We start from the raw sequence: 19,338 nt of genomic DNA on the forward strand, positions 1-19,338 counted from the left end.
TACAAAGTTTTTAGCATTCATCTTGGCAAAATCTTGTTCCTAATTTTTCTCCTTAACTTTTCTCCTCCCCGCTAGACAGCAAGCAATCCAATATATGTTAAACATGTGTAATTCTTCTACAGAATTATCATGCTACACAAGAAAAATCAGATCAAAAAGGAAAAAAAATGAGAAAGAAACAAAAAGCAAGCCAACAACAACAAAAAAAGGTGAAAATACTGTTATGGTACACACTCAGTCCCCATAGTACTCTCTGGATGCAGTTTGGGAATTGGCCTGAATCACCTCATTGTTGAAAAAATCTACTCTGTCAGAGTTAATTATCACATAATCTTGCTGCTGTGTACTAAGTTCTTTTGGTTCTACTCACTTCTCATAGCATCAGTTCCTGTAAATCTCTCCAGGCCTTTCTGAAATCCTCCTGCTGATTGTTTCATACAGAACAATAATATTCCATAACATTCATATACCATAATTATTTAGCCATTCCCCAATTGATGGGCATCCATTCAGTTTCTAGTTCCTTGCCACTACAAAAAGGGCTGCCACAAACATTTTTGCAAATGTGGGTCCTTTTCCCTTTTTAAGATTTCTTTGGGATACAGACCCAGTAGAAACACTGCTGGATCAAATGTATACCCAGTTTTATAGGCTTTTGGGCATAGTTCCAAATTGCTCTTCAGAATGGTTAGATCAGTTCACAACTCCACCAACAATGTATTGGTATCCCAGTTTTTTGGGTGTAATTCTTAAAGATATAATTTCATTGTGCAGCTATTCACTTGAATTAATTGTAAACCTCATCACCTTTGGTGGGTAGTTTGTATTCTCTCCCAGCTCCTTCGTACCTCTGACCCCCAATTGTCCTTGGTCATGTAAACTTACAATGATAAATCTCTCCATTTAGTTAGACTGGCTCTCGGATAGTGTTAGGTAGGGGCCCCATATTCTTGGGTTTTACAGCCTGATGGGACCTATCAGAAAGTATGCTGTTTTGGCAGCGTTCTCTGTAAGAGCTCTTGGATCACCTCTATGCCCGATACAGCAGTAGAAGAAAAAAAAGTGGTCTACATATTGTTCCTGCTTTCTTGCCTTCTACTTGTCCCTCCCTGAAGAAATATTTCCAAGATTACTTTGGATTCTCAATTGCTAAAGTCCTAGTATACTTTTCTTAATCCACGTCCTTCCTGATTTCTCTGTCATGTGACACTCTTGATGACTCTTTTCCTGCCTGTTTTCACCTCTCAGATGACAGTATTCTAATAATAACTAAAATTTATATAGCACTCCCTTATATGCCAGGCACTGCTTTATAGGTATCATGTCATTTGATCCTCACATTCCTGGGAGGTAGGCACTATTATCATCCCTGTTTTGAAGATAAGGAAACTGAGTCAGAGAGGGTAAGTGACCTGTCACATGGATACCAAATGCCTGAAACTTGATTTAAGTTCAGGTCTTTTTCATTTTGTACTCTGTGGAACTATCTAGTGTTCTATCTTTGTTCTTCCTCTTCCCCTCCTGTTTCCTCCCGAAAAAATAATTCAATGTTCTTCACTCTAACTGCAGCCTGTCTTTCCAGACTGCTCACACATTCCTTGAACTCCACATTTTAGCCAATCTGGCTAACTTGCTGTTCCTATTACTTGGTGTTTTATCTCTCAGTCCATCCTTGGCATGCTCTCCTTCCTTGATTCAGCTTTCTGAGCTACAGAATGGAAGATTTAGACATGGGAGGGACCTCAGAGGCCAAAACCCAACCCTTCTTTTAGATGAGGAGCCCAAGTAATGGAGATATTAAGTAACTTGCTTCCTAACTTGTTTACTGCCCTATCTATTATGAATACCTGCCTTCTTTCAACCTTATGTGCTACTTCCCACAATACTCTTTGAAGGAATTAGACCAGCATAGCAAACTGCAAATTTATAAAGGGATAAGGGATGGTGACAGACTTGTAGTTTCCTTGAATAGCTGAAATAATAATTCAGGGCACTGATTTTGAGAGAGCCGTCAAGAGGCTGTTTTTGTTGATAGATAGGACTTCATCTTATTTAATCTTTCCTAGATTCTCAGCTCTAGAACTAAGAGGGACCTCAGGCCATTTAGTCCAAACTCCTATTGCAGTTAAGGCCCAGGGAAGACAAGGGACTTGCCTAATAGCACACATAGAAAGGAGGGAAGAGACTTTAAAATCAAGGTCCTCTGACTCCAGAGTTAGTGCTCTATCCAGTGAACTTTGCCTAGAAAGATCATGAAGAATAGCAGAGGATTCATACTCAGGATTTCCTGATTCCAAGTCTCTTACTTAGTCTGCTTCATCATCTAGCTCTTTACGATGGCATCAGAACCAGGCTATGACAAACCACCCTCATTGTCTTTTATTGGACAGTTGCTTGTGGACTGTGTTGGGTGGATTTGAGTCAGGAAAGCCTCTTCTGACATTTGCTAGCTTTGAAAGTCTGGCACAAACACTCACTTCACTTCAGTTTTCTCATCTGTAAAAAAGGGGAAGGATAGTGATGATAATAAGACTTCCCGTTTCACAGGTTTTTTTTTTTGGGGGGGGTTTTGTGGTGCTTAAATAACAATATATAGAGAGCCCTTGGCAAACATTGAAGGCTATATAAGTGTTAGATATTATTATGAAGGGAAACACCAAAGATAAAATTTACCTAGATTTTATCATGGTGTTGGGTATGCTATTCTTATAGAAAAGATGATTAGATGCTATTTTATCATAGCATTGGATATCTTGCTATTTTAATGGAAAATATGGTGAGATATAGGCTAGAAATACCATGCAATTAGATGTATTTAGAATTAGTTGAATGGCCCAGAAGTAATTAGTGGTCTAATGTCACCTTGAAAAACTTGTACTGGAAGCCCCAAGGATCTGTGTTTGGTCCTGTACTTTTGGCCTGGAAATCAGGAAGATTCAGTTCAAGGCCTGCATTTGCACTTATTCTCTGTGTGACTCTGGGCATGTCACTTACTGTCTAATTGCTGTTGTGAATTTACTAAGACTGTAAGTGGCAGAGAAGGTGGCTGCCCACATTGATAGAGCTTTCTCACACATAAATATCACTGTAAATAAGCCTAGTGCCTATTCCTTTCACTGGCATGAATAAAGAAGGCATATTTATTAAATGGGTGTGACATAAACCAGGGTGGAAATTACAAGTAGCTGACTAGAAGACAGTCCAATTAGAATTAAGATCTTTCAGGTTAGGGCCGAAGTCTCACTTTTGCATTTATACTCTCAGTGCACATCTAGGTACTTAATGCTTGTTGATTCAGAAAATTCTTGACAGACCATCTCATTGAGCCACATCTGATAAGATTTTTCACATGGACAATTACAGTTGACATTATATATATATATCTCCAAAGTTCACAAAGTGCTTTACTTATATTGTAAATTATCAGGTATGAGCCTCAGCAATTCTGTGAGGTACATGCTGTTCACCCTGTTTTATGAATGAGATAATTGAGGCTTAGGGTATTTGTCCAAATTTATACAGTTAATAAGGGCTTGAAAACTATTTCCAAATCCAAGTATTCTTTATACCAAACCCAGGGTTATGGCCATTATTCTGTACTTGCACTTGAGTTAAGACAGCAATAACAAAAAAGTTTCATAAATATAAGCCGGCTACTGGACACTTGGTGAGCACTTGATAAATGCTTGTTGATTGACTAGATTTGAGGGAAGGTGTGGCTAGTTGTGGCTTCAGAAAGATTTGGGAGGTTTTAGTATGTCAGCCAAGGAAAATAATACAATCTGAAAGAGGCACATTATTGAATAATGAAGTGAAAGTCTTGATGTGCTCAACTCTGAAAAGATCAAGCTGGAAGATTTTAGTTCTGGACACCATGGTTTTGGAAAGACACTGAACTGGACAATGTCCAGAGGAGAGCATCCTGAATCAATTGAAGGAATTTGGGCTTATCTGAGCTTATCTGCTTTCTGGTATCTAAAGAACTGTCACAGAGGTCCCAGGGGAAAATTAGGAAGTCTGGATGGAGTCAAAGAGGTGTTTTGGGGCTTGATATAAGAAAATTGTCTTGAGAGAATTATCTACAAGTTCAATGGGTTACTTTAGGATAAATCTGTTCTCCTTAAGGCTGCTGTTACTTGTTCTTCATTCAAGAGGATCATGATATCTCAGGGTTTTGATGTTATGACTTACAAATGAGTTGGGTCTAAGTGAGGTGCAGTCACCAGCCTCATTTTCTCCTTCAGAGCCATCTAGGCCTAGTGGCCAGATATAGGTCAGGATAATTGGAGATGGCCCTGGATGTCTTTAAGGATAGGTTAGCTGAAAGAAGAAAGGGCATATGTATCATTAAATACCTGCTATGTGCCAGGAACTATGCTAAGTACTTTATAAAAATTTCATTTGAAACACTGAAAGGTAGGTTCTATTGTTATCTCCATTTTCTAGTTGAAGAAACAGAGGCAGACCAAAGTTAGGTAACTTGCCTTGGGTCACAGACCTAGAAATTGTATAAGGTTAGATTTGAATTCAAATCTTTCTGATTCTAGGCCCATTGCTCTGTCTACTGCACTAATCTCTTAAGAGTTCTGTTGTAGAGGGAATTATTTTTCAAGTATAGATTAGATTAGATCACCATTAAAGTTCCTTCCAGCTCAGAAATTCTGATTCTATTCAGAGTAATTGGCACTGATATTCAATTAAGTTGTTGTTACAGGGAATAGATGTCTGAATATTTGATTCTATGTGCATAGAAATTATGCTTTTCAGCAATGTAAAACGCCTATCAAAACATCTTCACTGAGAAACAAGTTGGTTTCTAAAACTGTCACTGTCTCTCAAATATAATATGTGACAGGAACATTTAAGAATTTCATTCACCAAGAAAAGAAAAAAGAAATTCTTCAGAAAGTTAAAACACCAGTTGTGATTTTGTCCTTTTCTAGGTCTTGTGACTTTCTATAAAATTACGCCTTCCAGGATGTTCTGGTGCATATTAATCATAGGACTCCTGCTCCACCATTCTGTGGCCCATACTGACTTCTTCACATCAATTGGTAAGAACTTGTTCTATTTCTATGTAAACAAGTTTGATTGGTGTCTATGTTACCTACTGCTTCTCCCCACCAGCTTCCCTTCCTTACCATCACAGCACTAATTTGGTTCTTTCCTTTCTATCCTAAAAGTTCCTTCTAATATTTAAAAAAATTTAGGTGACTAAATTAGTTATAGATCATCATTGTTTTACATAAAATTTGGCTTTATTGGCTGCCATAATTGCATAACCCAGTAGCTGAAACTTTAACTTGGATAGTACATATTTCTCTGGCCCTCTTCATCATTTGAAGACATGTAATTCTTTTAAAAATGCAATTTTAATTTTTTTGTTATTCCGAATTAATAAATGCCAGTAAACATGATCATTTCCATAGTCAAAGAAAAATAGAAAAAGTGGATTTTATAAGAAACCACAAATCTCCATTAGATACAGCTTGCCTAGTTTGTTTTTTAAACTATGTAATACATTGAGAACATTAGTTCTAAGGTTGCTCTGTTTGTCTCTTTGACCCTGGACCTCCTGCTCTGTGCATTTGCTCATTTTTTTGCAACACTATTGTTCCACTTTGTCCACCCTTATCCTTTGCTTAAAAAAGAAAAAAACCCCAGCTTCTTCCTTTTAAGAGGGAGGGAAGGGAACAAGCCTTTATTGAGGACTAGTCATGTGGCAGGCACTGTGGTAAGTGCTTTATAAATATTACTTAATAGTAACCAGTAAGCATAGTTAATCATACACCAGAGACCTCCCCATCATAACAATTAATTTGGAAAACTATGGAGAGGATGGTTTAATGAAAGGACCAATGACCTTGGAGTTCAGATCTCACCTAAGACCCTTATTGGTTTTATGTCCATTGGCAAGTTACTTGCATCTCTAAGTCTCAGTGTCCTCAGGTGTAAGATGGAAATAATGCCTGAAATATTATCTGATATAGTTGTAAAGAAAGTGCTCTCCAAAACTCAGAATGCTTTACAAATATTTATTTTCATTATTATCCAATGTGAACATTTCTTGAGTAAATCTCTATTATGAAGTATGTAAGTGTATTCTCTTTTGGATTAAAAGATTCAAACCAAAATAAACGTATATTTTTAAAGTTTGAAATTTTGATTCTGAGCAGTGAAATGTGTGAATGTGTTTTTTTTCTTTTAAATTTTCCAGCTGTAAAGACCATTTACTAACACAACTGGAGCTCGGAAAATTGAGTAGCTTAAAAATTAGAAGTTAAACACATGTTCAAGAAAAATTTTGGCTACATCTTTTTGTTTACCAAAAAAACATCTGGTAAAAGAAGATTCTTTCCAGTTCTCAACTCTTTTCCAATTAAATTCTATAATAAATTTTTTCATATGTTGTATTTTTTAAAATTTAAGAGATTAGAGAAAATTGATTATATCACTTTAAAAAATTTCTCTTGTTTAGGTCATATGACAGATCTAATCCACACTGAGAAAGACCTGGTAACATCCCTGAAAGATTATATTAAAGCTGAGGAGCTCAAATTGGAACAAGTGAAAAAGTAAGCATTGGGTTTCATAAATGCTGCTGCTAGGCTGTGTGAGGGATGCAATGAGGATACCTCGATTTTAGGTACTCCTTTGGTAAGGGAAGCCATGTGATAGCCTTCTGAAGGGATAATTTCTAACCAGAGCTGGGGGAAAAGGGGCAACACATAAGGCCACGTTATTTCATGTCTCAATATCCAAAACATCTCTTGAAGAAGTTACAAATGAGTTGCATGAAGGGAATTTTCCCTTAAGTTCCTCTCACAAAAAATCATAAACCTGGACCAAATCAAAAAATGCTATTTATGTAACATCTTCCCAGAATCTCATTTGAACCTGAGAACTCTGTGAAGAACTGTACTACTAAGGTATTCCCATTTTACAGAGGAAAAAAACTAAGGCTCAGAAATAAAGTGGGGTTCAAATCTAGATCTTGACTCCAAGTCAGCCATACTGTATGCTATAGGCTACATTTATAACAAGTCATAAAGTTTAAATTCCAAGTGACTAAGTCATTCTTTTACCTAGTCCTCCTTGGAACCTTTGATAAATTGAGTAAATACAATTTAAGTGTAGCTAAGTGAGTTACAAAGTAAATTTATTGAGCTTAAGCACAAATAATAAAATTTATTTTTAGACACATATTTACATGGATCCTTTCAGAGCAAACTTTTTTTTGAAATAGTATTTTATTTTTTCAGATACATGCAAAGATAGTTTTCACCATTTGCATTTGAAAAACTTTATGTTCCAAAATTTTCTCCCTCTCCCTCTATTCTCCCCTCCCAAACATAGCAAGCAATCCAATATAGATTACACATGTACCGTTCTTCTAAACATATTTCCATATCCACCATAAACTTTGTGAGATACTAAGTCACATTGTATCCACATTGGATCACCCAAACAAAGGATCATAATAGGCAGCTGCATTCTCTCAGAGTTTAGCCATATAGACAAGTTAGGAGATCACATCTACCACTAAATTTTGGGTGATTGAAATCATTAAAACTTGTGTGTGTGTGTGTGTGTAATATTATTGCTAATCCAGTAATTAACATGCTAAGGAATAGATAACTCATAATTTTGCATTTTAAAAGATTTTCCTTTTAATTGATAATATTCCACTCATTTGTTTGGAATATTCAGATGGGCAGAGAAGTTGGATCAGCTGACCAGCACAGCAACAAAGGATCCAGAGGGGTTCCTTGGGCACCCTGTAAATGCATTCAAGCTAATGAAACGGTTGAATACTGAATGGGGTGAACTGGAGAATCTGGTCCTTAAGGACATGTCAGATGGTAAGTCTGAAGAGGTTGTAAGGAAAGCCTCATTCTGTATTGATTGCTAAGAGTAAGGTTGCAGTTATTCCTGAGGCACAGAGTGTTTGTAAGTAACTGAAGTCATATCCAGGTAGGCTTCACCAGTGATCTCCCTTTTTTTTTCTGCTAATAAAACCCTAAAACTTGGCTAACCATGCTGGTGCCATGATCTTGCTGACATAATACTTGAACCGAGATGCTGTCCCCAAAGTTAGATTGTGAGAGGAAGGACTCAACTACTTTTTGGTTGGTTTGATCGGTTAGTTGGTTTCTTTTTTGCTTTGCTCTCTGGAAAAAGAGAGCTTCTTAGCTTTTTTTAAATTTAGAAATTGTATAGGAAAATATATCAGAAAATTAGAACAAATAATAAATCTGAAAATGGAAATAGTTATAAGTTTTAAGTCTTATTTAACTAATCCTAGTTTTGCATGTGAGTTATTAGCAATCTAGACTTTCTTCTTTTTATATTCTCTTTTACCTAACTGGCATTCTTCACAATCTTGTCTAGTTTCAGCTAGCTTGGTCTTGTCTCACTCAGTTGGATGATAATTAATTTTAACTCCAGTCTCTAAGCAGTGAATTTGGTTTGGTAATGCTATCATGTCTCTAGCTCTTGAATCTGCTTCCCTAACCATGACTCTGGGTGGGAGGGAGTCCATTTATAAAATTTCCTTCTTTTTTCCCCATTTGACAGACTAGTTTTCCTGGACTTAAGACCTTGAAGGAACTTAGCTGTCATATTATGGGAGAAGTTTCACCTGAGCATTTAAGTTCTTCTCTGTCTAGACTCCTAAGTGTTTTCCCTTTTCCATAAAATGTTTTGGAGTTGCCTCCATCACCTTGAAGTCAGACTTTGGAAGTATTCTCTTCTCCCCCACTCCCGTCCTGGTTGGTTTGCCTGAAATAAATCCCCTGTTGTTTTGGTGGGTCCTGATTTAGGCTGTGTATGTGTGTGGGTTTTTGTTAGATTTTTTTTTGTGTGTGTGGTGAAGTTGTCTTTTCCAATTTATTTCTCTAGTCTGTCATTTGAATCCATTCTTCATTTGAGGTCATGTGTTGTGTCCTGGGATCATGATACTATACTTCAGTGATTTCTCTCCTTTAGCTTGGTGTCTTCATGCTACTCTCAGACTGGCTTCCTTTTTCACTTTCCCCTTTAGGGTTAATTCTGTACTTTCCAGTGTATCTTCCCTGACTTTTAGTCCTTTAGCAAATCTGAGGTGACAGTCATATATGTAGGGGTAATGAATACTAATAGGTAACTGTCTTGAGTTCAGGAACTCTCCCTTTGAATTGCTGTATTTTTGCTCACTTCTAGAAGAGAGGTTTGCTTGGATTTAGGTTCAAAGTTAAAGAAATTCTTTAACCACTTAACAGTAACAAAACATTTTTTCTTCTGTACCCATTCTCCCCCTCAAAATAGAATTTTGACACATTTGACACAGCTGAGTTTTTTGGTTAAAAAAATACAGTGATTTTTTTTTCTTTGGAAATTTTTTACTCAAAATTAGAAGCAACAACAAAAAAGTTAAGGCCTTGAAAGCTATCCAGTTCCTGTCTTGATTACTTGACAAATAATAATTTGATGGTGATATTTCTAATTAGGTTGCTCTAATTAGGTTAAAGATTAAGGTATTTTATTTTAAATGCAAACATTCTGGCAATGACTTTCTAACCAACTCTTCGACTGGCATAGAGTTGCTAAGCAAATGCTTTGTGAATAAATTAATTTAGATGTTCTTGAATTTATTTTATTATTATGACTTTTCCCTTCTCAAATAATTTTCAAAAAAGTGAGTAACAAAATATTAAAGAACAAAAACAATTAAAGAGAGAATAAAACTGGGAAAAAGTAGCAAATATATTTATAAATTTGAGTTGCCTTGAATGTATTTTGAGTATCAGCTTTCTAAAATATGATGTGCTGTCCTGACTCACTGAGGTACAATGCACTTTTTTCCCTCAATAGTATTTTATTTTTCCAAAGATATAAAATATATTTTTCAACTTTCATTTTTTTAAGACTTTGTGTTTTAAATTTTTCTTCTTCTCTACTTTATCTCTCCCCTCCCAAAGATAGCAAGCAATCTGATATAGAATAAATATGAATGCAATTTTTAATAAGAGCTCCCTACCTCTCCTCTCCCCTAGACAGCAAGTAATCCAATATAAGTTAAACAAATACAATTCTTCTAGACATATTTCTAAATTTGTCACTATTACACAAGAAAAATCAGAACAAAAAGGAAAAAAATGAGAGAAAAACAATCAAGCAAGCAATAACAACAAATGTGAAAGTACTATGTTGTGATCCACATTTAGTCCCCATAGTCCTCTTGTTGGATGCAGATGGCTCTCCATCAGAAGAAGGAATTGTCTTGAATCATTTCATTGTTGAAAAGAGTCAGGTCCATTAGAGTTGATTATCACATAATCTTGTTGCTGTGTACAATATTCTCTTGGTTCTCCTCACTTCACTTAGCATCAGTTATTGTAAGTTCTCTCCAGGCCTCTCTGAAATCATTTTGCCAACTGTTTCTTATGAAGAATAATATTCCATTACATTCACATAACATAATTTATTCAGCCATTCTCCAGCTGATGGGCATCCACTCAGTTTCCAGTTCCTTGCCACTACAAAAGGGCTGCTACAAACATGTGAGTCCTTTTCCCTTTTTTACAATCTCTTTGGGATACAGACTCAGTAGACACACTGCTTGATCAAAGAGCATTATTCCCAGTTTGATAGGCCTTTGGGTGTAATTCCAAATTGCTCTCCAGAATGGTTGGATCAATTCACAACTCTACCAACAATGCATTACTGTCCCAGTTTTCCCACATCCCCTCCCTAATATTTATCATTATCTTTTCCTATCATTTTAGCCAATCTGAGAGGTGTATGGCGGTACCTCAGAATTGTCTTAATTTGCATTTTTTTTAATCAATAGTGATTAGAGCATTTTTTCCTATGACTAGGAAATGGCTTTAATTTCTTTATCTGAAATTTGTCTGTTCATATCCTTTGACCATTTATCAATTGGAGAGTGGCTTATATTCTTTTTTATTGAGTCAGTTTTCTATTTATTTTAGAATTGATATCTTTATCAGAAACCTTGTATGTAAATTCCTCCCCCTCTCCTCCCCAGTTTTCTGTTTTCTTTCTAATCTTGGCTGCATTTCTTTTGTTTGCACAAAACCTTTTTAATTTAATGTAAATAAAATTATCTATTTTGCATTTTGTAATATTCTCTGGTTCTTTTTTAGTCCTAAATTCCTTCTTTTGGGTATACAGATCTTCGAGGTAAACTATCCTTTGTTCTCCTAATTTGTTTATAGTATCACTCTTTATGTTTAAATCATGAATTCATTGGACCTTATTTTGGTATGGGTGTTATCATCACCTAGTTTCTACCATACTATTTTCCAATTTTCCCAGCAATTTTTGTCAAATAGTGAGTTCTTATCCCAAAAGTTGGAGTCTTTGGATTTATTAAGAACTATATTACTATAGTCATTGATTATAGTCTTGGAATGCACCCTTTTTTTTAATTATTGAAATGTTATCACAAGAAATCAAAACGTTGCAAGAAATCAAAACATCACATTTGAAGTTATGCTTTTGTTTCTGTTATAAGCCTCTAAAGAGTTTAGGGTATAATTTTATCAGAAAATAAACTAACCTTTAAAATTAATGTATTCTATCAGTTTGATAGAATCCCCCCCCCCAATTTTTTTTAAAGTATTGTTAGCATCAATCTTCTTAGACTAAAAAAGGGCCAGGATAGAAAATGTAGAAACAAAATTATCTATATGGATAAAAAATGACAAGGACTTAAGTGTTTAACCCCTCAGACACCCCTCCTTGCATTTGCAAGCAGACTCATCATCTTTTGATCATATATTTCTTTGATGAATTCCTTTACTGCTTGCACTGTGACCCCATGATGGAACTGAAGCTTCCCTCTCTAAAGTTACCAATGATCTCTTAACTGCCAAGTTCAGGGGTCTTTTATCAGTTCTCATTTTCTCAGCAGCATCTGAGATTGTGGACCCTCTTTTTCTGAGTTTTTGTGCTTATTCTTTGTTCTCTTTTGAGCTTCTTGATTGCTTATCTTCATCTTTTTTTGTTGTGTCATCAACTAAAATTACATCTCAAATTAGTCTCATTTTTCTTCTCTTTATCTATACTCAGTGACTTCTTTAGTTCCAATGGGTTCAATTATCTCTACATAATAGAGACACCTCTCAGATTATTTATGTAACCTAGTCTGTTTCTGAGTTTTTGTTTTTTCATTATCAAATGCATATTGGATATTTTGAACATGGATGTCCCAAAGGCATTTTTTCTATAGTATTGTTCAGAAAAACTTTTCTTGGGACCTCTTCTCTTTGGGGCATTCAGCTTCCTCTGCAGCCTTCTCACCTGGGAGCATCATTCTCCCTTCTCCCTTCTTCCTTCTCCCTTCTCCCTTCCAGGCCCTTCATTTTAGGGAGAGACCCAGGATAGCTAATTTTAACATTCTCCTTCTTATTCTTTTAACATGTTCCTTCTTGTTTTCTGGCTTTTATCACCAATCTTTAGCTGCTGTCTCTCCTGGTAGGTTTCCTCAGAGGGACCTTCTCACCCTGTAATATTTATGCTGCCATTCTTCTCTCTCTGTGAATTCCTCTGGGGGAAGTCAGCTAATTTACATTTTCCATCTGGCTCTGCATTGAGCTCTTGGGGTGAATCAAGGCTGAAGCTTGATGGGGCACAATTGGAAAAATGGTGAGGGAGCTCAGGATTCAAGAGAGGAGAAGACAGTATAGAGCTGAATTAATTCACCAAAGAGTCAAGATGAGGAGGTGACCTGGGAGAGAATTGAAAAACAAAGGGATTAGAGTGTGAATGAAAAGTTGGATTTGGGAAAAGAAGATAGCAGGACATGTGGAATCTAATAGATAATGGTCAAACCAGAAGATTTCAGAATGCTCAAATGTGGAGATGGTACTTTTGTAAGTGGTAAGATTAACGGTCTGTTTGAGTTACTTAATACCAGAATCATCTAGAAAATGGAGATCAATTCATGATTTAGGAAGGTAAAGACTGAAAAGAGAGCTAAACTTTCTATGAAGTGCTGGTCAGATAATTATAAATGTTTCACGAATAATAAAGAAAACTGTGGAGTATACACTAAGACATTTTTTAAAAGGAAAGGTATCAACATGAAATGATCTATTCCCAAGTTTAAGTAGTTATTTGTGAGATTATTTGATATTGATCTAGAGGAAGTAATACTTAAAATGCTGATAGAAATTTATTTTGGCTTAAGGAATAAGGCTGAATGATTTAGAAGTCCTTTATAATGTTAGTCTTAATGCTTTAAAGTGTAGTCATGCTCTGTAATGCTAATATAAATATACAGCTCATTTCCTTTTTTTTTTTTCCTTAAAGATTGCAGTTCTCATTCTTTGTTATGGAAAAACACATTTTGAGGATTTTTTTCCCTACCTTCCACATGGAAATTTACATGTTTGGGAGTTGGTGTTTCAAAGTGAACATATTTCAATTGACTTTGGACCTCTGAACTACTTACTAGATACTTGCTTTTCATATATTAGAAGAAAACCATTAGAAAGTCCATTAGAAGAAAACCGTCTGTCCCTCTGCTGGCCAAATAAGATTTTTGAAATTTCCCATAGTTTCAAGCAATTTTTGGGAAAAAAATACTATTGTGATCAAATAATATTATCTCAGTATTTATCCTAATACCACTGCCATCACCACCATCTCTCTCTCCTCTTCCTCCTCTCCCTCTTCCTTTTTCTTCTCTTCCACATCCTCCCTCTTCCTTTTTCTATCTGCCACCATCCATCGATGAGTTAGGGGGATGTCTACCTCAAGCATCTAAAGACTTCCCTTGGTGAATTAGGTGGATGAGAACAATTTATTCCAATGTCCATGAAGGCTACTGAAGCAGACACTTAGAGCTTGGTCAGACACTGAAGATGCTGTGGTCAGACACCGCATCCTGGGACATTGCCAGTCTTCTTGACTTTGATAACATTGGAAGAGAGAGTGAGACTGATGACTTTGTGCAACTTTACATCACTTTAACCTAATTCATGAGCAAGTCAAGACATCATTAATGTCATTGGTCCTCTTCAAATGAAAGACAATAATAAGAAGTCATTGCCATATTGAGGAGCATCTACTTTTTCCCCAATTATTTGTTCCCACAAAAAGTGGTACTCTAAATTTTTTGGTGAACTTGAGGTCTGTCTTTTTGTTACTGATCTTTTTGAGATAGGTACTCTATAGTGGAGTCTCCGGGTTGAAAAATGGAAAGGCTTGGCTGTGGGAGCCAAGCTCAGATTCCTTGAGTCCTCCACTGGAGATCTTCAGTCATCTTGACAGAGAACCCTTCATGACTTTTCTTTGAATCTGGCAATTTAAGTCAGTTCTGAATTTCTCAAATTATATTATCATTTGGTCCAAAGTTCTCCATTTTCTTCATAAGAAAATAGTTTCAGATACTTTAATCAAATGCTTTTCTATAGTCTAGGTAAACTATATATTATTTTTCTGATGTTTGAGATTTAATAACTGCTAAAAAAAAGGAAACTAGATTTCCTTGTCTACCTAATTTTTTAGTGTGATATATTTTTGATGACATTGACTTGATGATTTATAATTACTGCTTCCCGTTGTAAATATCCATCTCTTTAACATTCTATTTTAGAATTTTTCCAGGATTAAAAAACAGGCTTATTGTCCTATAGTTTCTATACTCCATTCTTTTCTCATTTTTTTAAAAAATCAGGACAAGAATTGTCCTTTTATAGTCTTGTAGTTCTTCCCATTTCCATGCTGTTTCAGATGTTATTGAAAGTTAGCAGTCATATCTGCCAGTTGTTTCAGGTTATAATTCATCTCGGACATCTGACTTGAATTCATCAAGGACAACCAGGTGCTTGCTTTTTATTGCTTTCCTTATCTTGGGTGTTAATTTCTTGGTAGTAATTTTTGTTCTCTTATTTCCGGTGCAAAGGTCTTCTTGACAGAGAAAAATCAGTTATTAGAGTCCATTTCTTCTCTGGTCTCTGCAAAGGCTCTAACCATCTTCTTTGATATTCTTTTTTCTCCTAATATTTAAAACAAAACAATAAATCAGCAACCTATTGTTTTTGTTGCTGTTAGCTTTAGAGGATTGTACCTTTTTCCTATACCAGCCTTTCTAACTTGTCTTTGCTTCCATTTTCTTTCATTTCTTTTTAAGGTATTAATTAGTTGGTTAAGTTTCCTGTGAATCCATGGTAGTCTCTTCAGTCATTTCTAATTTTTCTTCCTCATTCAAATTGTTTCTGTGACTTCAAAATTTCATTCTTGAGAATTTTTTTATACCTTCTGGACTGACTTTCTCCTGTTGAATTTTAATTTGTGATTCTAATAGTCTTTCCTTTGAAAATCTTTGAAATCTACCTTTTCCAAATCTAGGATAATTGTCAGATAATGACAAGATTTCCTTTCCTCTGTCATTCTCCTTCTTTTCTTTTCTCTCCTCTGTTCTCATCTCATCACTTCTACTTCAGCAATTTTCCCTTATTGGGAAGAATTAGATCCAGAGTAGGATTGTTCCTTGTTGCTTCTCTGCACATTTTGGAGGATGAAAATTGTTATTAAGTCAAGTTAAGAAATCATTAGCTTACTTAAAGAAAGAGCGAGAAGAGCATATGTCTGAATAACTGAATGAGTCTCCAGTCACTACTATTTCATGCCTGTAGGATCTGTTTATGATCTGTTTGTCCAGATGTCTCATTTTTCTTAATTTTTTTTGTCTCTGTGATCTGTAGTCTTGTTTTTTATTCAGTTTTCATTTGTGCCCAGCTCTTTATGGCTTGTTTGGGGTTTTCTTCATAGATAGGAGAGTGGTTTGTCATTTTCTTTTTCAACTCATTTTACAGATGAGGAACTAAGGCATTATATACCTTAATTAAGGCTTGCCCAGAGTTAGGCAGCTTAGTAAGTTGTCTCTGAGACCGGATTTAAATTCAGAAAGATCAGTCTTTGTGACTTCAGTCCTGGCACTATATCCACTCTGGTCTTCTCCGTGACAAAATCATTTCTACGTTTCCTTCTTACCTTCATCCTCTCTACATATATTTTTTCTCCTGTGGTTCCTGGATTTCCTTACATAAACTAAATATACTATCCTAATATATAATTGTATCTTCCATCTCCTACTCCCACAATCCTATTTCTACCCCTTTGCTGTCTTGTTTCTTTTGAATAAAGAATATCTATCTAGGGACAGAGAGGTGGCACAGTGGATAGGGCACCAGCCCTGAAGTCAGGAGGACCTGGGTTCAAATCTGGTCTCAGACACTTAACACTTCCTAGCTGTGTGACTCTGGGCAAGTCACTTAACCCCAATTGTCTCAGAAAAAAAAAAGTAGAATACCTATGTAGAGCCATATTTAATCATGTTTTTCATCCTATGATTAAAGCCTCAGTGATATCATGAGGTCAAATTTTTCAACTTGATTTGATCTTCTATTTCCATTTCTTTATAAATGTTTGAGGTCAAGTATATTACCGCTGTCTTGAATTTTTTTCTTCTTCTTGTGAACCTATAGATATCACAGAATTACTTTTCTTCTCTAAAGCTATATAGGACATAAATAGACAGTTCTCTCCCTCAGTACTTCTTTTTATCTTAAAGTCCTTTCATTTATCAAAATTCATAAATAGGCCAGAGTTTTTAACCTGAAAAATCACAAATTTGTTTATCCTTTGTAAATCCTCTGTTTTGCTTCCTGTTTTATTGCCAAGCAATATAATCATCAATTCTCCAATGCTGAATTTTGAACCTACTTTTATCTCAGTGTAGATGTTGATAGGAAAGAGAGAGACTCAGATTTACATCTACTTTCTATGTTAAACATACTCTAGAGTTTTGATCAGATTGAAATCAACTGCATCATTTTCAGTAACTGAATTTTTAACAAATACAAATCTTTTTTACTCTCTTATTTCCATATACATTAGTTTTGATGGTTTTCGCAAATCTATGTGCAAACTTTGAATTGATGGCCTAAGTAGAATCTGGAGGCTTGATGTCTCTCTTCTGTCTTTTTCCAGGATTCATTTCCAACCTGACCATTCAGAGACAATATTTCCCTAATGATGAAGATCAAACAGGAGCAGCCAAAGCCTTGTTGCGTCTTCAGGACACTTACAATTTGGATACAGACACCATCTCAAAGGGCAATCTGCCAGGTAAGAGGAGCCCATGCGTCTGCCAAACATCTGTCACCTGACTGATCTGCCGAGTCCATTAGGACTCTGACAATGTGAAGAGCTTTTGTACTTTCAGATTTGTAATTGATAGGATGACTGGTAGTCTTGAGGCATGAAACAACCTTCCTTTTTCTATCACTTGATAGGTTGGCTGCATGTTAGAATCTGATCTTGGGAGACAAAATTGGTTTAAAGAAATAAGGGAAAAACCTTTTTCAGAATTTTTTTTCTTCTTAAGAAAACCTATTAGTTTTCCTGCTTTGTATAGAAAAATTCTAGAATGTTGGCTATTACAGTACGTATATACCATGTTTCAAGATAGGGCATGTGGCGGATATACACAATCAGATTTTTTTAAAGTGTTCTGCATTGTGCAGGATATCCTGCTTTTTAATTTATTTCTGGCAAGGACCTCTCTTCCCTTTAGCTGCCAGCTGAGCCTGGGATATGAAGTCTTACTTTGCCACCACTCTGTGCTCAGATTTCCTTGGTTCTATTGCTTAGAGAAATGGGAAATTATATCTGTTGCTGCCTAGATTAATGCTAACGTGACTTTTTGAATTGGTTGATTTTATTTTTTTTATTATAGCTTTTTATTTACAAAACATATACATGGGTAGTTTTTCAACACTGACCCTTGCAAAACCTTATGTTCCAACTTTTCCCCTCCTTTCCCCCCTCCCCTAGATGTCAGGTAGTCCAATATATGTTAAAGTATATGTTAACTAACTACCATACACACACACACACACACACACACACACACACATTTATACAGTTATCTTGCTGCTCAAGAAAGATCGGATCTAGAAAGAAGGTAAAAAAGCTGAGAAGGAAAACAAAAATGCAAGCAAACAATAAAAGAAAGAGTGGAAATGCTATGTTGTGGTCCCAACTCATTTCCCTACTCTCTGGGTGTAGCTGATTCTCTTCATTACTGAACAGTTGGAACTGGTTTGGATCATCTCATTGTTGAAGAGAGCCAGAATTGATCATTGTATAATCTTGTTGTTGAAGTATATAATGATCACCTGGTTCTGCTCAATTCACTTTGCATCATTTCATGTAAGTCTCCCCAGGTCTCTCTGAAATCATCCTGCTGGTCATTTCTTATAGAACAATAATATTCCATAATATTCATATACCACAATTTATTCAGCCATTCTCCAATTGATGGGCATCCATTCACTTTCCAGTTTCTAGCCACTACAAAAAAGGCTGCCACAAACATCTTTGTACAGGTGGGTCTCTTTCCCTCCTTTAAGATCTCTTTGGGTTATAAGTCCAGTAGAAACACTGCTGGATCAAAAGTTTGATAATTTTTTGGCCATACTTCCAAATTGCTCTCCAGAATGGTTGAATCCATTCACAACTCCACCAACCTTGACCTTTTGTTCTTCCAGGTGAATTTTGTTGTTATTTTTTCTAGGTTAGTAAAATAGTTTCTTGGGAGTTTAATTGGTATAGTACTAAATAAATTAATTAGTTTAGGTAGTATTGTCCTCTTTATTATATTCTCTTGACCTATTCAAGAGCACTTAATATTTTTCCAGTTATTTAGATATGTCTTTATTTGTGTGGAAAATGTTTTGTAGTTTTGCTTGTGTAGTTCTTGATTTTTCCTTGGCAAATAGATTCCCAAATATTTTATACTATTGGCAGTTATTTTAAATGGAATTTATCTTTTTATCTCTTGCATTGGATTTTGTTAGTGATGTATAAAAATTCTGATGATTTATGTGGATTTATTTTGTATACAAAATATTGTATTTTGTATTAGCAACTTTGCTAAAGTTGTGGATTATTTCTAATAGGTTTTCAGTTGATTCTCTAAGGTTCTCTAATTATACCATCATATTATCTGCAAAGAGTGATAATTTGCTTTCCTTATTATCTACTCCAATTTCTTTAATCTCTTTTTCATCTCTTATTGCGAAAGCTAGCATTTCTAATACAATATTGAATAGTAATGGTGATAGTGGGCAACCTTGTTTCACTCCTGATCTTACTGGGAATGGTCCCAGTTTATCCCCATATATATGATGCTTACTGATGGTTTTAAATAGATGCTACTATTTTAAGGAAAAGTCCATTTATTCCTATATTCTCTGGTATTATTAGTAGGAATGGGTATTGGATTTTATCGAATGCTTTTTCTGCATCTATTGAGATGAT

The 19,338-nt window shown here is 35.5% G+C and overlaps 1 protein-coding gene across 1 annotated transcript in view; it reads left to right on the forward strand.

Annotated features, from left to right (window-relative positions):
- The window catches only part of P4HA1 (prolyl 4-hydroxylase subunit alpha 1), a 72,095-nt gene that overhangs the window by 15,562 nt on the left and 37,195 nt on the right, over nucleotides 1–19,338 (forward strand). The window contains exons 3-6 of the mRNA XM_074296862.1: nucleotides 4,944–5,054; nucleotides 6,479–6,575; nucleotides 7,711–7,862; nucleotides 17,005–17,142. Coding sequence (XP_074152963.1) covers nucleotides 4,979–5,054; nucleotides 6,479–6,575; nucleotides 7,711–7,862; nucleotides 17,005–17,142 — 463 coding nt within the window. The 5' untranslated portion in view covers nucleotides 4,944–4,978. The remainder of the gene's footprint in view (nucleotides 1–4,943; nucleotides 5,055–6,478; nucleotides 6,576–7,710; nucleotides 7,863–17,004; nucleotides 17,143–19,338) is intronic.

This window comes from Sminthopsis crassicaudata, chromosome 2 (assembly GCF_048593235.1).
Source record: "Sminthopsis crassicaudata isolate SCR6 chromosome 2, ASM4859323v1, whole genome shotgun sequence".
Taxonomy (NCBI): Eukaryota; Metazoa; Chordata; class Mammalia; order Dasyuromorphia; family Dasyuridae; genus Sminthopsis; species Sminthopsis crassicaudata.